Raw genomic sequence first — 17,490 nt, 5'->3', positions numbered from 1 at the left:
AATCAAGGTGCAGTCAGTGGTCCTCACACTGTCCCTCAGACTGTGGGAGGGCGGGACTACAGTAAAAACAAAAGCTCACACTCTGTCTCCGCCCCTCAGCCCGTTTGCCATGACCCAGCCCGCACGTCCTCCGCCGGTACATCTGGCCCGCCCGCCATAGTTTGAGAACCCCCGGGTGATTGGAAGGATGGTGATACTCTTAATCCAAACAGGAAAATTAGGAAGATGAGAAGATTTTGGGGGAAAGATCATGTTTTGTGAAGCTGGAAGCAGGTTTAAGGTGGAGTAAATAAACTAAAAACCCTAATATTCAGATAGCTTTCCTACTCAGTAATGAATATTTAGATATGGCCATAGTCATACATTGATTGATTCAACAAGGTTTACTGAACTTTATGGAATACTAAGTATCAGGAACTGAACTAGGTAGGGAAGATAATAAAGAAGCTTGTATTCTTTTGAGGAGAACCTTCATATACACAGGTAAAGGAATAAAAACTATACGTAAATACAGTGTAATTTTAGGAGGTGATACTAAAGAAGGTACGTTGCCAATAACGAGGGACAGGTGACCAGAGGATACAGTGCCGTTATTTAGAGTCAGGCAGACGCATCTTCCTCAGTTCAAATGCAGCCTCGGTTACTTATTTAGCTCTGTGACCTTGGGCAAATCACTTCCCCTCCCCCCCTCCGTCTGCCTCAGTTTCCTCATCGGTAAAATGAGATGGAGAAGAAAATGGCAAACCAGTCCGGTATCTCTGCCAGGAAAGCCCTAAATAAGGTCACGAAGACATATGGGATAAACGATGAAGTCAACAAGACCACAAGGTAATTTTTTTGCCGGGGGAAGGGGAGGGAGGATTAACAATTGAGGTAAAGGTTTTGTGTCACAGGCAGAACTTGAGGCCTGAGGTCTCTAAAAACTTAATAGCATTGCATTTCTTGAATGAATGAATGAATGAATGACGCAAACTAGAAATACTACAACTGAGCAAATATCTCAGCTGAAAGTCGTCCCAGCCTTTAACCTGAGGCGGGGAAGGAAAAAGTGCGCGCGCGCCCGGGCTTCCTGCGCCAGCGAGTCACTTGACTAAAGCGAGTCAGTCCTTTTCCCCAAGCTCCGTCGCCAGCCTAAGGGCGCATGCGCGCTGCTGGCTTGGGACCAAGGTGGGCGGGAGGAGGGAGAGCGCTGACAGCTTCCGCTTTCGTTTCCTGCTCTTCGCCAATTTGGTTGACGGTCCCAGCCGGACTCCTGGGCGGCGGCGGCGGTGGCTGCGGGGGGCCGGGGAGTTCGCTGGCTGGGTTGGGGGTGTGGTGCGGTGAGGTGAGGCGCGGCCTCCTGAAGAGCCATGGCCTGCTCCCTGCTCCAGTTCTGCTACTTCCAGGACCTTCAGGCCGCCCGGGACTTCCTCTTCCCGCACCTGCGGGACGAGACCCCCAGTGGCGGCGCGGTCCGGAGGGACGAGGGTAAGTCCTTACATTCCTCAGCCCTGCCAGGCGGGGTGCAACTCCTGCTTCCCCTTCCTCCACTCCATCCAGCGCCCCTCCTTGGCCCGTCCCGAAGGAAGCCGGTCTCGTAGCTACCGTCAGTGAAGCAGTAAACAGTTATTAAGCACCTTATGTATACCGGACACTGGACTAAGTATTGGGGGGGAGGGGGAAGAAAAAACATCCTCTTTTATGAAAGAGCTCGTAGCTAAATGAAGGAGACTGCATATAAACAACTGTCCAAGCAAGAGACTGTCTGGGCAGACGGGAGGTAGTCTCACGGGGAAGGAAGGGTCTCTTGTGGAAGTCTGGTCCCAGCTGAGACTTAAAGGAAGCTAGGAGGCAGAGTCGCGGAGGAAGGGGGGTAGGGCTTCGGTTCTTGCACCTTCCTCAATCTCCCCTCTCACCCTCCCCTTTCCTGGACCCTAGAGTCATGTCTCTCTGTCTCCCCTCCCCCCATCGAAATTCAGCGTGTCCCCTGCCTCCTCCTTCCCAACTCAGCGCCAGCTGTCATCTGTGCTCTCTCTGTCGAGGCTCCATCTCCATCCGTTGGAAAGTCCTTTTCCTTCTTTCTCAACTTCCCAGGCCACAAACGCATAAAACTGTTTGAAGATTCAGTCCTGAAGCGAATGTGCTTCTCCTCTACAATGCAGCTGACCTTTCCAAGCAGGATTTTCTGGTTGATAGTCCTATATCTGCCAGTAATTTGTACCTTGTCCTGGGAAAGCAAGTTTGCTCCAGGTGGGATGGTTTATTGTCCTTATTAGCATCCACATGAACATGATATTAAATTCTAAAGACTTATTAACAGGGTTCGGGCAGGTTTAAGACAGTATTATAATACATTGGTATTACAGCAATTTCAGGTCTACTTTTCAAAAGTACCAGTGATTATCAGAATTCTTGGAGTTTCTTAAAGAAGTATGTTTTAATTATGTTCTGTTTCCAATTACAAACATTTTTGTCTTGTAGTATGGTATGATTACTTTTTAAAAATACCTATGCCATAAGTAATAAAAAGGTCAATAACTTTAATCTAAAAGAAAATTGGCTAAATCTTTGAAATTGAAAGGAAAAGAGCTTACATTTACCAAGGGAATTGTTATCATACAGAAATAAATTGTTCCTAGTACATTTCATGTCATAAAGGTGAAATTATAAGGAGTCAAGTTGATGGGGAGGATAACTGGGTCGGTTTACAGACTGAAAATTCATTTTCAGATCATCATAAATAAGTTCTCATTATCTGACATTCACTCTACATTTATAAGAACTTAAGTTTTAGAACTTAGATTTTATGGTTGTTTTGATTATTTTTTTATTCTTTTTTCTTTTTTTTTTTTAATTAGTTTTTATTTACCAGATATATGCATGGGTAATTTCACAACATTGCTCTTGTTCCAATTGTTTTGATTATTTTTCAATAAGAGGCTTTTCAGAATTGAATAATTGATTTGGGAGGTAGCTTTCTCCGGATTTTCTTCTTACCTATTTGACCCCTCCTCTGGTCTTCTTTCCTGGATCTTCAACCAGGCCTTATTAGCCCTATCCTAAGTCTTCCTTCTCTTTTCTATTTCACTTGGTGAAAACTTCATATCCCATGGATTCGTTGATCACTGTGCTAAAGCTTCTTAAATGTATTTATCTCATTTTTACTTTTTTCCTGACTACTTAACAGTATCACAGTATCACAAATCCAACTGCCTGATGGACATCTTGAACTTGATATCCCATAGACATCTTAAATTCAACATACCTTCAAATTAACTCTTTATCTTTTCCCCCAAACCCTCGCCCTTTTCCAACTTCCCTGTCATGTCAAGGGTACCATGATCCTCTCATTTGTCTAAGTTTACAATCTCAGTGAAATCTTTTATTCTGTTATTAAGAACTGTTAATTTCCCTTTCATAATATTTCTTAAATATGCCCCCTTATCTACTCTGATTCTGCTACCCTGGTACAGGCCCTCATTACCTCCTGCCTAATCTGTTTTGCAGTATGCTCCTGCTGTGTCTCCCTGCCACAAGTCTCTCCTCACTCTACTCTGCTGATCTCCATATAGCTGTCAAAGTGATCTTTCTAAAGTTGCAGGTCTGAACATAATCACTCACCGTACTCAATATAACTCCAGTGACTGGCTCTTTCACTTCTAGTATCAAATAAAAAATTTTGTTTGGTGATCAACCCCACTCCCCACTTTGTAGTCTTCTTATACCTTAATTCTCCTCCCCACCCCTCACAATGATTCTCTTTCTACTGCAGAAATATTCATGAACTATCCTTCATACTTAGAATGTTCTCCTTCCTCATTTCTGCCTCCTAGCTTCCTTCAAGTTTCAGATAAAATCTCAAATGCTACAGGAACCCTTTTCCAAATCTCCTTAATTCTAGTACCCTTTCTTTATTAATTACCTCCAATTTATCCTCCTTTAAAAGCATATGTAACTTTTTACGTGTTATGCCCCATATTAAACTATGAACTTTTGAGATCAAGGACTGTCTTTTATTTTCTTCTTCTTCTTTTTTTTTTTTTTAATGTCTTTAGCTTTTAGCATGTGCTTAGCTTGTAGTAGGCACTTAATAAATGTTTATTGATTGATTGACTTGAAATCACAATTTCAAAGACTTTGTAAATGAGTATTTTTTCTAACTTAACAGTTTTAAAAGCCATTTTCATTACTCTTTTTTACCTGCACCCTCTTTTACCTACTATGCAAACAGTAAAATAGGCACTGATCTACTGCTTAGTATAGATTATTTGTCCCAAATAAGTGACAATTTTTATAAGCATATTTTTTTATATAACAGTATAACTATTGACTTGAGCACCCACTATATTGAGTTATACATGATGTATTGCTTCCAATACTTTTAAATCCATATTCTATTTTTGTAGCAGTATGTCTTTATTACTTTATGTCCTCAATTATTAAGAAAGGGACATATTTTCCTACTTCAGAGGTAATGAGTTCTGCCCAATAATTAATCACATTTTGTTCCTTAACCAAATACCAGTAGTTTTAAAAGTGGGATTTAACTTGCTTAGAATTTGGGGACAGTGGTGATATATAAGTTTGCTGGTAACTCTTAGTAACCTATAATTACTAGCTCTTTCTGAGCTACTAGAAATTTCGAATGAATATCCAGAAGGGGCATCAGAGCATTTCCAAACTTTGGGGTATTACAACAAGAAGAACCTGTTAATTTTGCCTCTGAGTAATCATGTCTTTGACCTGATGAGGAACTGAACTTTTTTTACTTCTTCCTTATTTTTCCAGGAAGATAGAAACTGGAACAAACAGTATAATAGGTTTGATTCTATGATTAAACATAGATACTTATAGACCTTGAGTGGTGTGCCTTTCTACTATGTTAGTTTTATGAATTTACAAATGAGTCCAGAGCTTGGTATGTTGTAGGTATTTAATAAATACTTGTTTCTTTTCTTTGCCCTTTTAATTTGCCAATTCCCAAATATTCATTGGTATTCTCTTGCTTCTAAGACAAAATCGGAAATCTTCAACATAGCATTTAAATCCTTCCACAATCTGGGTATCCATCTGTCTATCTGCCTTTCTATCCTTTTGAATCTAGAATTAAGAAGACCAGAGTTCAAATCCAACCTCATACCTATCTGTAATAACTTGCTTCAGTTTCTTTTTAAATGTGTACCATGATACCACCTACCTTGCTGGTGTGTTCTGAAGTTAAAACAAGGGAGTATTTTAAAAATTCTTTGAAAACTTTAAAGCACGATATAAATGCTAACTATTATTATTGTTTCATTTTTATTATTATTTCCCTCTGCTTTCTTTACTGTCATATAAATCCTTGCATTTCTTCACATTCATTATTTATTTTGTTATCATACTATTGCATTATATTCATATAGCATAGTTTGATCAGTTCTTCCTAAAATAAGTCAATTTAATTGGACATTTATCAAAATACCTTTTATGTGCCAAGAAGCAAAACATATGCATAGTAGACAATGAACACTTACTTTGTTGACTGTAGAGTATGTAGGATCTTTGTTTATTTTTAAAAATTTATTTATTTATTTATTTTCCTTGGTTACATGTAAAACAATTTTGTTTAAGACTGTATAGGATTTATTATATAGGCTTTCTTGAAATAGAAATTTATTGTTTATATTTTGAATCTTCTTTTATGTTCTGCTCTGCAAATGTTTTTCTTTTCCTATTTTTAAAAATAGCTTTTTATTTTCAAAATACATGCAAAGACAGTTTTCAGTATTCACCCTTGCAAAGCTTTGTGTTCCATATTTTTCTCTCCCCCCAGAAAGCAAGTAGTCCAATATATGTTAAATATGTACAGTTCTTCTATATATATTTCCACATTTATCATGCTGCACAAGAAAGATCAGATCTAAAAGTAAGAAAGAAAAAAAAACAAGCAAACAATAACAAAAAGATGAAAATACTATGTTGTGATCCTCCTTCAGTCCCCACAGTCCTCTTTCTGGATGCAGATGGCTCTCTCCATCACAAATCTTTTTATTTAATTATTTATTTATTTAAAAAAAAAAATTTTGCTGAGTCAATTGGGGTTAAGTGACTTGCTCAGGGTCACACAACTAGGAAGTGTTAAGTGTCTGAGACCATATTTGAACTCAGGTCCTCCTGACTTCAGGGCTGGTGCTCTATCCACTGTACCACCTAGCTGCCCCTTTCCATCACAAATCTATTAGAATTGGCCTGAATCACCTCATTTTTGAAAAGTCCATCACATAATTTTGCTGTTGCCATGTACAACATTTTCTTGATTTTACTCACTTCACTTAGCATTAGTTCATGTAATCTCTTCAGGCCTTTTTGAAATCATCCTGCTGATTGTTTCTTATAGAACATTAATAGTACCATAACATTCATACACCATAATGTATTCAGCCATTCTCCAATTGATGGGCACCCATTCAGTTTCTAATTAGGATCTTTATTTTTACAATCATTCTCCTTAGTGTATATCCCCTATATTGTGGAATCCCTGGGTCAAAAGACATTAATTTTCTTGCATTGTTATAAATTAATTTCTGAACATTTTGAGCAGTTTTTATTTAGTATTGGTATTAGTGTTTCCTTTTTTATAGCTTCACAAATTGTTGTTGCAATTTTTTTTTAATGCCCTTCATTCTTGAAGAGGACCATGACATGAAAATGAATTGGATATAAGTAAGGGAGGGCTATGCAATGCTACATGTTTCACTTTCCCCTCCAGAGCCATCTGGATCCAGTGGCCAGATATAATCAAGATAACTGGAGATGACCCTGGATGGAGTGAGAGACCTTTGCCTTTTTAAGCTAAGGTCTTCAAGAGGTCTCAGTTTGAAGCTGTACCGAAGCTGTACCCATTCAGTGATTAAGGCTAGGTAGCAATTGAGGCAAAGAATCTCTTCTTTTACCTAGTCCAAAAAAAAAAAAAAAAATCTAAATAAATGAACAAATGAATCTGGAAGGGGAAAACTCTCTGTGTTTCTGATCAAAGCAGAAATGACTGATATTTACATTCAATCTGAGTCACTGAGGACCCAATCAATGACAAAATGGGGCTTGGTCTGGGAACTATTGGTGATCAGTCAATGATAATCAGATGGATTTTGGTTTAAGGTTTGCTCCTTTCTAGACAGTAAACCCCAAGTTACCTTGGTAGAGTTCAGAGGTGCAAAAGAGAAGAGGAAAAAAATGCTTTTAAGAGCATTTGTAGATAAAGGTATGATATCTTATGTGGACAGAGGGGGAAAAGGGAAGGTGGGAATGAATGGAGGGAGGGAGGTAAGTAGGAAGGGAGAGAAAGGGAAGAAAGGAAGAAAAAGAAGGAAGAAAGGATGGAAGGGAGGGACGGAGTTTTCCAACTCCAGTTAGAGACCAATTCCAGTTTGTGGGTCAGCTTCATAGAAGTTGTTGTTTGTCTTTCATTCTTGAAGAGGACTATGACATCAGAGAGATGATGCCTTTTAGACTTTTTTTTTTTGTACTAGGTGAAAAAAGAGATTCTTTGCCTCAATTGCTATCTAGCCTTAGTCATTGAATAGGTGCTGTCTCAGTCAAACTGAGACCTGTGGAAGACCTTAGCTTAATAAGGCTAAGGTTTCCCATTTCATCGAGGGCCATCTTCAGCTATCCTGATCGATATCTGGCCACTGGACTCAGATAATTCAGGAGGGAAAAGTAAGGCAGGTGACCTTGCATAGTCCTTCCTCGTTTAAATGCAATCCAAGCCTCTCAACTAGGAATTGTTTCTTTGAAAATTTGACTATGAGATTTTGGGTTTAATTTACATATTTGGAACATTTAAAAAGTTGTTCGTTATTCTTATTTTCATTAGTTTGCTATAAATCTTAGTTTTATGGGGTTGAGGTAGCAGTGCCTAGTTCAAAATAAACATGTGACAAATTCACAATGGCATTCTCTTTGCCAAAAGGGAAGTTTATTTAGGAGAAGAGTTTACAGACAAATACAAGATAAAATAGACACCAGGAGCGGCAAATATGAAATAGAGGTGGGAGAGCTTATGGTTAGCAAGGAAAAAGAAAAGTTCCACTGGGGAACTCACAGTTAATTAGAAGAAAGTAAATACTCCATGAGGTGGGAGAAAGCCATTGTTAGCTAGAATAAAGGGAAAGGAACCATTAAAGGGAAGGCATTAGAAGGGAGAAAGAGTACTTCATAGTTGGCTTAATCTAAAAAAGAATTTAGCAAAGATCTTCATCCTAAGCAGATCTTTTATTGGGAAAATATTGCCTTGGAGCTTTCTCAGTTCTCCCTCTCTAGAGGGAGGGTCAGAGAGCTCGAAGGTCTGTCTGTACCTGGTGAACCTTTCTAAAGATATGCCTAATAAGATTGTCTGGGAAAGCTGAAGTTGAAGGAATGTCTTTAAAGATGCTAACTAGATTGGAAGTAGTATGGATGAATTAACACTAGACTCTGATTTCACATTATTCTATACGAACAGGATTTGGCAGTTCCCATCACTTAGATTTCCCCCCCCCCCCAATTTATTAGTTTCTCTTAAAAACCTTTGTTTGGGGGTGAAATCGCTTTAATTTTGTGCAGTTGAAGTGTCCTTTTTTTTTTTTTTAAATATCATTTATGATCATGGTTATTTTTATTCATTTAAGAATTCTGTTTCTAAACATTGGTCTGAAAAGTATCAATTTCTCTTTGTCTTTTAAAAAAAGAAATACTATTTGATTAGGAGTTTGTTGTAGGTATGGTTGTTAGATGCTGAGACAAACCAATGCCTGGCAAATTCTGCTGCTTTGCAGGTGTTGTCCAGGGTTATACAACTAGTTAAATCTTAAGTATCTGAAGGAGTATTCGACCTCCCATTCTCCTGAAGCCAAAGTAGGTGCTTCAGCTACGCTATATAGCAACTGGTATCCTGTCAGTCTTTATCAAATAGGGATTCCCCAGTGTTCTTGGTTTTATGAAACACTGGCCAATAGTTTTAATAGTTGTTGCTTTCTAATATAGTTAGAGAAATGATACAGTTAAGGCCCTCTTTTTCCCTTCCTTTCCCCCCATAATTTCCTTTGAAATTCTACATTTTTTTCATCCACATGAATTTTAATTATTATTTTGTGTAATTCTATAAATTCTATCCCTTAGTAGTTTGATTTGTGTAGCTCGAAATCTTTAAATTCAAAGTGCATCATTTTTATTATATGGGGTATCTCAAAAGGCTTAGTTCAGTTTTTTAGTATTGCTAACTTAAGATTTCACTGACTTAATAATATACACCTTCACTAAGACTTTGGATTACATTGTATAATTGTTCAGTCCAAACACAAACAATTAACATGCTTTATTTCTCTATAGAGTGTTTGTAGTTGCATTTTTTTACATTTTTTTTAATTTTTTAATTTTTTATTTATTTTTTATTTTTTTATTCATTTTTCCAAATTATCCCCTCCCTCCCCCCATGGCAGGTAATCTCATACATTTTACATGTGTTACAATATAACCTAGATACAATATATGTGTGTAAATACCATTTTCTTGTTGCACATTAATTATTAGCTTCCGAAGGTGTAAGTAACCTGGGTAGATAGACAGTAGTGCTAACAATTTACATTCACTTCCCAGTGTTCCTTCTCTGGGTGTAGCTACCTCTGTCCATCATTGATCAACTGGAAGTGAGTTGGATCTTCTTTATGTTGAAGATATCCACTTCCATCAGAATACATCCTCATACAGTATTGTTGTTGAAGTGTATAGTGATCTTCTGGTTCTGCTCATTTCACTCAGCAACAGTTGATTTAACTCTCTCCAAGCCTCTCTGTATTCCTCCTGCTGGTCATTTCTTACAGAGCAATAATATTCCATAACCTTCATATACCACAATTTATCCAACCATTCTCCAATTGATGGACATCCATTCAACTTCCAGTTTCTAGCTACAACAAAAAGAGCTGCCACAAACATTTTGGCACATACAGGTCCCTTTCCACTCTTTAGTATTTCTTTGGGATATAATCCCAATAACAGCAATGCTGGGTCAAAGGGTATGCACAGTTTGACAACTTTTTGGGCATAGTTCCAAATTGCTCTCCAGAATGGCTGGATTCTTTCACAACTCCACCAACAATGTATCAGTGTCCCAGTTTTCCCACATCCCCTCCAACATTCATCATTATTTGTTCCTGTCATCTTAGCCAATCTGATAGGTGTGTAGTGGTATCTCAGAGTTGTCTTAATTTGCATTTCTCTGATCAGTAGTGATTTGGAACACTCTTTCATATGAGTGGAAATAGTTTCAATTTCATCATCTGAGAATTGTCTGTTCATATCCCTTGACCATTTATCAATTGGAGAATGGTTTGGTTTCCTATAAATCAGGGTCAGTTCTCTATATATTTTGGAAATGAGACCTTTGTCAGAACCTTTACTTTTAAAAATATTTTCCCAATTTGTTACTTCCCTTCTAATCTTGTTTGCATTAGTATTGTTTGTACAGAAACTTTTTAGTTTGATGTAATCAAAATCTTCTATTTTGTGATCAATAATGATCTCTAATTCTCCTCTGGTCATAAATTCCTTCCTCCTCCACAGGTCTGAGAGGTAGACTTATTCTCTGTTCCTCTAATCTATTTATGATCTCATTCTTTATGCCTAAATCATGGACCCATTTTGATCTTATCTTGGTATATGGTGTTAAGTGTAGATCCATATCTAATTTCTGCCATACTAATTTCCCTGTAGTTGCATTTTTTTTAAAAAAATTCTAAATGTATTGGTAGGTTAATATAAATATTTTGTATGTTGTGAATGGAATGTTTTGAATGCAATTTTTCTTTTTTAGCACTTAAGAGTTTATTAGTAAATCTTGTTTTGGATTTGTTTTGTATTCTGAAACTTTCCTGAAGACATTGACTCTTAGTATCTTTAAAAATAACTATTGTGTTGTTTGAAAAAGGAAATAATTTCGCCTCCTTGCTTATCCTATTTTCCCTTCAACTTTCATTACTATTGATAATATTTCTAGCATTATATTTTTAAATTTAATGTATACTTCATAGGCTTATAGATTTAGGTCAGGAAGAAACTTTTGAAGTCATTAAGTCCAACCCACTCATTATACAGAATAAGAAATTGAAGTTCAGATAGAATAAGTAATTTACCCAGGGTCAGCAGGTAGGACATGAACTCACATCTTTTTGACTCCAAATCCACTGATCTCCATTATGTCATGTGGCTTTCTTGCTCCGATTGTAATTGATACTATTATAGAAATTCAGACTAAAAATAGAAAAATAGGATTAAAGTAATTATTTTTTTTTCTATAATGGCATTTTATTTTTCCAAAACATATAAAGATAGTCTCCAACATTCACCCCTGCAAAATATCATTCTCCAAATGCCTCTCCCTTCTCCCTTTTTCCCCAGACAGCTAAAGTAATTATTTAGAATGGTATTGAATCTTTTTAATTCTATATTTACTTTTAAAATGTGATTCTTATTGGGCATCTAGTTGCTGTAGTAGATAGAGTACCAGCCCTGAAGTTAGGAGGACCTGAGTTCAAATCTGGCCTCAGACAATTAACACTTCCTAACTGTGTGACCCTGACAAGTCACTTGGATCCCAATTGCCTCAGCAAAAAAAAGCAAAAAAAAAAAAAAAAAAAGTGATTCTTATATTTACCAAATACTTGGGTTTTGTTTTTCATCTAGTCTGTCTCTTTTTCTTTTTAATGAATTGTCTAATTGTTAGGCTTATATGTTTTTCCATTTGTTTCTTTGTATTGATTTTTATCTATTTTCTTTTTTTAAGTTAGTATTTTGGAAAAAGAGACCTAAAACACCATAAAGATTTTTATGATAGCAAAAGGAAGTAGAATAATCATATAGAAAGAATGAGATCCCTTATGGAGATCTGTAGGGTTACATCCAAAAATCTTGAAAAAATTTAAAAAATTGAGATAAAGGTCTCCAGTCCTTCAAGTGGATCCATGAATTTTAGGTAAAAAAGTAGATGATAATCACACAGAATGATGTTACAGCATGGAAGGGCTCCAGTGTACAATATCCATCCACATTCATCTCATACATTTATCCAAGTGTGGAACCAAAACTTCAGATAGTCTGTGCCATATTCTGATTTTTACAAACTCTTTATTGAGGAAGAAGCAAAATAGGATTAGTTTTTGACAAAGAGTATTGTTAAATATTAAAATGATTAGGAAGAAAAATTATACAATTATTTTATTAGGATTAGAGAAGAATTTAGGTAGCAAAATTGCTTTAATTTTAGCCATTTTTCTTTTTTTTGATAAAAATTTTAATTGATGTCCTATTTTTTTAAATGATAGCAACATCTCCCATTATCTTCTTTCATTTCTTTACTAGAGAGCCATCCCATATGACAAATATTTTTTAAAGAGAGAAAAATCAACAATATTGAATACAATACCGAAGAAGACTGAAAATATGTGCAATGTACTATACTTATTGACCAGTGGAGTATGTTGTTTTTATAACTGCTTACTTTATTCTGCATTAGTTCATGTAGATCTTTCTATGTGTTTCCAAATTTATTATCTTCATCATTTCTTAAATCCCAGTAATATATTCCATTACATTCATACATTGCAGTTTTTTTAGCCATTCTTCAACTTTTAATTTTTTAGTATAGGGGGGCAGCTAGGTGGTGCAGTGGATAGAGCACCAGCCTTGAATTCAGGAGGACCCGAGTTCAAATCTGGTCTCAGACACTTAACACTTTCTAGCTGTGTGACCTTGGGCAAGTCACTTAACCCTAGCCTCCCCCCCCAAAAAAAATTTAGTATAATAAAAAGTGCTGTTATAAATATTTATGTAATTTATGTAAGTATAAACATGTGTTTTTTTTCTTTTTTCTTTTTTCTTATTAGTGGTTTCCTTGGGGTATAAAGCTAGCAATAGAATTGCTAGATCAAAGGCTTGGACATTCTATGCAGTTTATTTGCATAATTCCAAATTGCTTTTTAAAATGGTTGCACTGATTCATAACTATACCAACAATTCACCTATTTTTCTTAATAATATTTACATTTGGGTTTTTTTTTTCTTTCTATCCTCAATACTTAATATAGTGACTGTCCTATTAAGTAGTCACTTAATAAATTTTTAGTCTTGTCTTTAATCAATGAGAAAATTTTTTTTCCTAAAAGAAATAACTCAAAGGCTAACACAAAATATATTCATATAGAGTATTATTCTTATGGAAGAAGCTTATTTGAAAAAACATTAAAAGGCAATATTAGGAAATTAAGTGAAATTTCCTTTCTTATTATTGTGAAATAATGTAAGTGAATGCACCTTATAATGTATTGTAAAGTTCTATATAGTTGTCAAGATAGTATTATTAATTTTTATTTTTATTACTCAAGAAAGCCCCAGCTCTAATCTATTCATTGTGGTAAAGAGCTGACCCTGGGTTCTCAAAGGTTATATGCCAATGGAAAGTAATTCTATCAAGATCTATGTGACAGAGAAAGTTTCAGTTATATTGCTTGCCACATTGTTTGAGGACTAATTTTTGTTATTTAGTTGTGTCCAACTCTTTATGGTTACTTTTAGGGTTTTCTTGGCAAAGATATTGGAGTGATTGGCCATTTTCATCTCCAGCTCATTTTACTGATGAGGAATTGAGGCAAACAGAATTAAATGACTTAACCAGAGTTACACAGCTAGTGTCTGAGGCCAGATTGGGACTCAGGAAGAATGAGTTTTCCTGAATGCAAGCTTAGTGCTCTATCCACTGTGCCACTTAGCTGCCCCAAGGATCAGTTTTGGTAAGTAAAGAAAAGATTCATTACCAGCAAGCTTGTCATTAATGATCAACTTTTTGGCTTTGATTATGTGGAAAAAAAAATACAAAATGACTCACATCAGTGCATCCCTCAGTGCTTCTTTAGTGAATAGGGGTAAGAAAATAGCTAAGAATCATACAATTTTTAGCCCTTCTACAAACATTAATTAAAACATTAATTAAACTGTTGCTGAGATGCTTGGCTTATGACCAGCAAATAGGTATGCTATTAAAGGACTTGAAATCATATCAACCTTGACATTCTTCTTATAAATCAGAAGATAAAAGTTGTATCTAAGTGGAAGGCTGGCTCACAGGTTTTCCTTGTAGAAGATTTTATTGTGTATTTTAAGACAACAATATTATTTCAGGGATCACTTGGTCACTTGCTATCTGTTGAGATTATAACTTATGTGCCAATATCTGTTGCTAAAGATTAGTAGAGAGAATTTTTTCATATTAAGTCAATAGATATTTTTAATGACAAGCAGCTTGGTGTAATGTGTTTAGTGTTGGACATGGAATCAGGAAGACTAAAATTTCAGTTCTCTACTTAATATCTAACTGGAGAACACACAAATCTCTGAGCCTCCAAAAATTTTGTGAGTATCTGTAAAAGGCTATTGGAAATCAATGAGATAATAGAAATTGGTATAAAAATATGCTCTGTTTGTTTTGCAAATACAACTGACACAAGTCCAATTTTTATTTATTTTTTTATTATAGCTTTTTATTTACATGATATATGCATGGGTAATTTTTCAGCATTGACAATTGCAAAATTTTTTGTTCCAATTTTTCCCCTTCTTCTCCCCACTCCTCTACCAGATGGCAGGTAGACCAATTTGGTGCCCAATGTGGGGCCAAAGTATATGTTAAATACAATATATGTATACATATCCATACAGTTATTTTGCTGCACAAGAAGAATCGGACTTTGAAATAATGTACAATTAACTTGTGAAGGAAATAAAAAATGCAGGCATACAAAAATAAAGAGATTGGGAATGCTATGTAGTGGTTCACACTCATTTCCTAGGGTTCTTTTGCTGGGTGTAGCTAGTTCTATTCATTATTGAACAAATGGAGCTGATTTGGTTCATCTCATTATTGAAGAGAGCCACGTCCATCAGAATTAATCATCATATAGTATTGTTGTTGAAGTATATAATGATCTCCTGGTCCTGCTCATTTCACTCAGCATCAGTTCATGTAAGTCTCTCCAGGCCTTTCTGAAATCATCCTGCTGGTCATTTCTTACAGAACAATAATATTTCATAATATTCATCTACCACAATTTATTCACCCATTCTCCAATTGATGTGCATCCACTCAGCTGTCAGTTTCTGGCCACTACAAAGAGGGCTGCCAGAAACATTTTTGCACATACAGGTCCCTTTCCCTTCTTTAAGATCTCTTTGGGATATAAGCCCAGTAGTAGCACTGCTGGATCAAAAGGTATGCACAAACAAGATAATTGCATAAATATATATGCCTGTTTTGAATTTAACATCTATTTTAACCATGTTTAACATATATTGGATTAATGCCATTTAGGCAAGAGGAGGAGGAGAAAGGGGGAAAATTGGAACACAAGGTTTTTCAACAGTCATGTTTGAACAAATCATCCTTGCATATATGTTTAGAAAACAAAAAAAAAACTTTAATAAAAAACTCATTCATAATACAAAAAAAAAAAGGTATGCACAGTTTGATAACTTTTTGAGCATAGTTCCAAATTGCTCTCCAGAAGGGTTGGATGTATTCACAATTCCACCAACAATGTATCAGTGTCCCAGTTTTCCCACATCCCCTCCAACATTTCGTATTATCTTTTCCTGGCATTCTAACTAATCTGACAGGTGTGTAGTGGTATTCTCAGAGTTGTCTTAATTTGCATTTCTCAGATTAATAAGGACAAGTCCAATTTTTACACATTTTGAAGACTTTCAATTGGTTTTATCTTATGTGTATCATTGTTCCTTTCTTTATTTTGGATAATCAAGTGTTGTAAGCAGATTGTATACTGACAAAAGATTCTTAAAGATGCAAGTCTTAAATAAGCAATAATTGATATAAAATATGCTGAGTTGGCTGTTTATCCAAACATAAATGATAGTATCAAAATATACATAGCAAACTTACAAAAAAGTTGCTCTTTCAGAAATCATTGTAGCTTTTCAATGATTATCCTACCCCTCACAATAAACATCTCTTTTTAAAATAAGTAAGTATAATCAGTCAAAATTAATCAACATATCGACTGTTTTTGAAAACATATGCATACTATTGGCCATTTTGCTGATAACTGAGGGTCAGGCTTCTGTACAAAGAGCTTGGATAATTTTCTAAGACTTATTCAATAAGTTATTAACTGTTATGGGGTCTATATATATATCGGTGTAAAGAGTTTCTATGTATGCAAAATCAATCTGCAAAATCACTGCCCTTGACAATGCTTTAATTCATTACTGACTTAAATATAGAAGTGTAAGTAAGCTTGGGGGGGGGGGAAGAAATGGGGCAATATATTTTAGAAGTAAAAGTTAAAGAGGTTGAAGGTTTATAGATATATAGAAATTTCATGCCTATATATGAATGCTTTTAAGAGTCACTGGAGGAGAGCACTAAATGATAAAAATAAAATTTTACAAAAGTTAAAATTGATATCTTTACAAGAAATGTCTTGTTACCAATGTGGGAGTCATTTCCCAATAAGGAATCACCAATTGATTTTAACCAGTGCAAAATTTGAAATGCAAGTAAAAATGAGAAGATATGGTATATTGTTTTAAACTGACCTATTTAATTAAAAGTTATTAATTCCAGAGATTGGATATCAGGCATAGAAGAAACCAACTCAGCTAGCAAATTTTGATATTCTTAGAAGGATAGGTACAGCAGCCAAGGGCAACACTAATTTAGAATATAGATTTGAGAAGTTACTAAGAATGGTAGATAATGAGCAGTATTGGTTCATAAAACAAAGTTGTCAACAATAATAGTTAATAAACATTTATTAAATATCTTCTGTGCCAGGCATTGTGCTAAGCACTGAGTATACAGAGAATGACTGTTATAAAATAGTCTTTGCCTTCACAGAGTTTGAAGAAACTAAAAATTTAGTTGGGGGCTGGGTTTGAGGAAGAAGAGTATTTATTTAGCCCAGAGCATAATGAAGTTTTATAGCTAGGATGGGAAATGTCTCTGGAGTTGTGAATTACAGAGTTGATTTATTTTGCAAAATGAGGAGTTTCTGAGGATCACGAAATCCAAGAGATTGGCTGGGTAGGGAATGATGTAAGAAGGAAAAATAAATTTACAGAAAGTCTTAACTAAACCAAGAACTCCCTAAAGCATTTAAGCATGAAACTAGAAGGAAGGCAACAAATAGAAAATGGAAGGGTTTTCAAGTTTACTATAGTAAGTTATTCTCTTTATCAGTGACTGGATCTACCACTTTAAGCACCAACATAATCCTTGATGTACTACATGAGGAAGCAGAAATTGCAACAAAGAAAAAAGAAAAAAAAAATGCTAAAAACAGCTTGATCAGAGCATGTACATACAATGGCAGTCCAAACTAGAAGGGACATGATTTTTAGGACACTAAGGAACTGATTCCTAAGATATCTGGAAGAACAGAGGTTACCAAATGCTTGGAGAAATCTCAGACTTTAATATTGTTGAGA

General features: G+C 35.5%; 1 protein-coding gene across 2 annotated transcripts in view; it reads left to right on the top strand.

Moving 5' to 3' along the window:
* The first annotated feature begins 785 nt into the window (after nt 1-785).
* The window catches only part of RAB3GAP2 (RAB3 GTPase activating non-catalytic protein subunit 2), a 118,300-nt gene continuing 101,595 nt past the window's right edge, over nt 786-17,490 (top strand). Inside the window, exon 1 of one of the 2 annotated variants that reach the window (XM_074309200.1) lies at nt 786-828. In XM_074309200.1, the coding sequence (XP_074165301.1) occupies nt 807-828 (22 nt within the window). In that variant the 5' untranslated portion in view covers nt 786-806. Of the gene's footprint in view, nt 829-1,158; nt 1,468-17,490 lie in introns of those variants that run through there. The other variant, XM_074309199.1, reaches the window with a different exon arrangement.

This window comes from Sminthopsis crassicaudata, chromosome 4 (genome assembly GCF_048593235.1).
Source record: "Sminthopsis crassicaudata isolate SCR6 chromosome 4, ASM4859323v1, whole genome shotgun sequence".
In the NCBI taxonomy this organism is placed as follows: domain Eukaryota; kingdom Metazoa; phylum Chordata; class Mammalia; order Dasyuromorphia; family Dasyuridae; genus Sminthopsis; species Sminthopsis crassicaudata.
The sequence above is the reverse complement of the archived record's forward strand: the minus strand, read 5'-3'. Positions and strand labels throughout refer to the sequence as shown.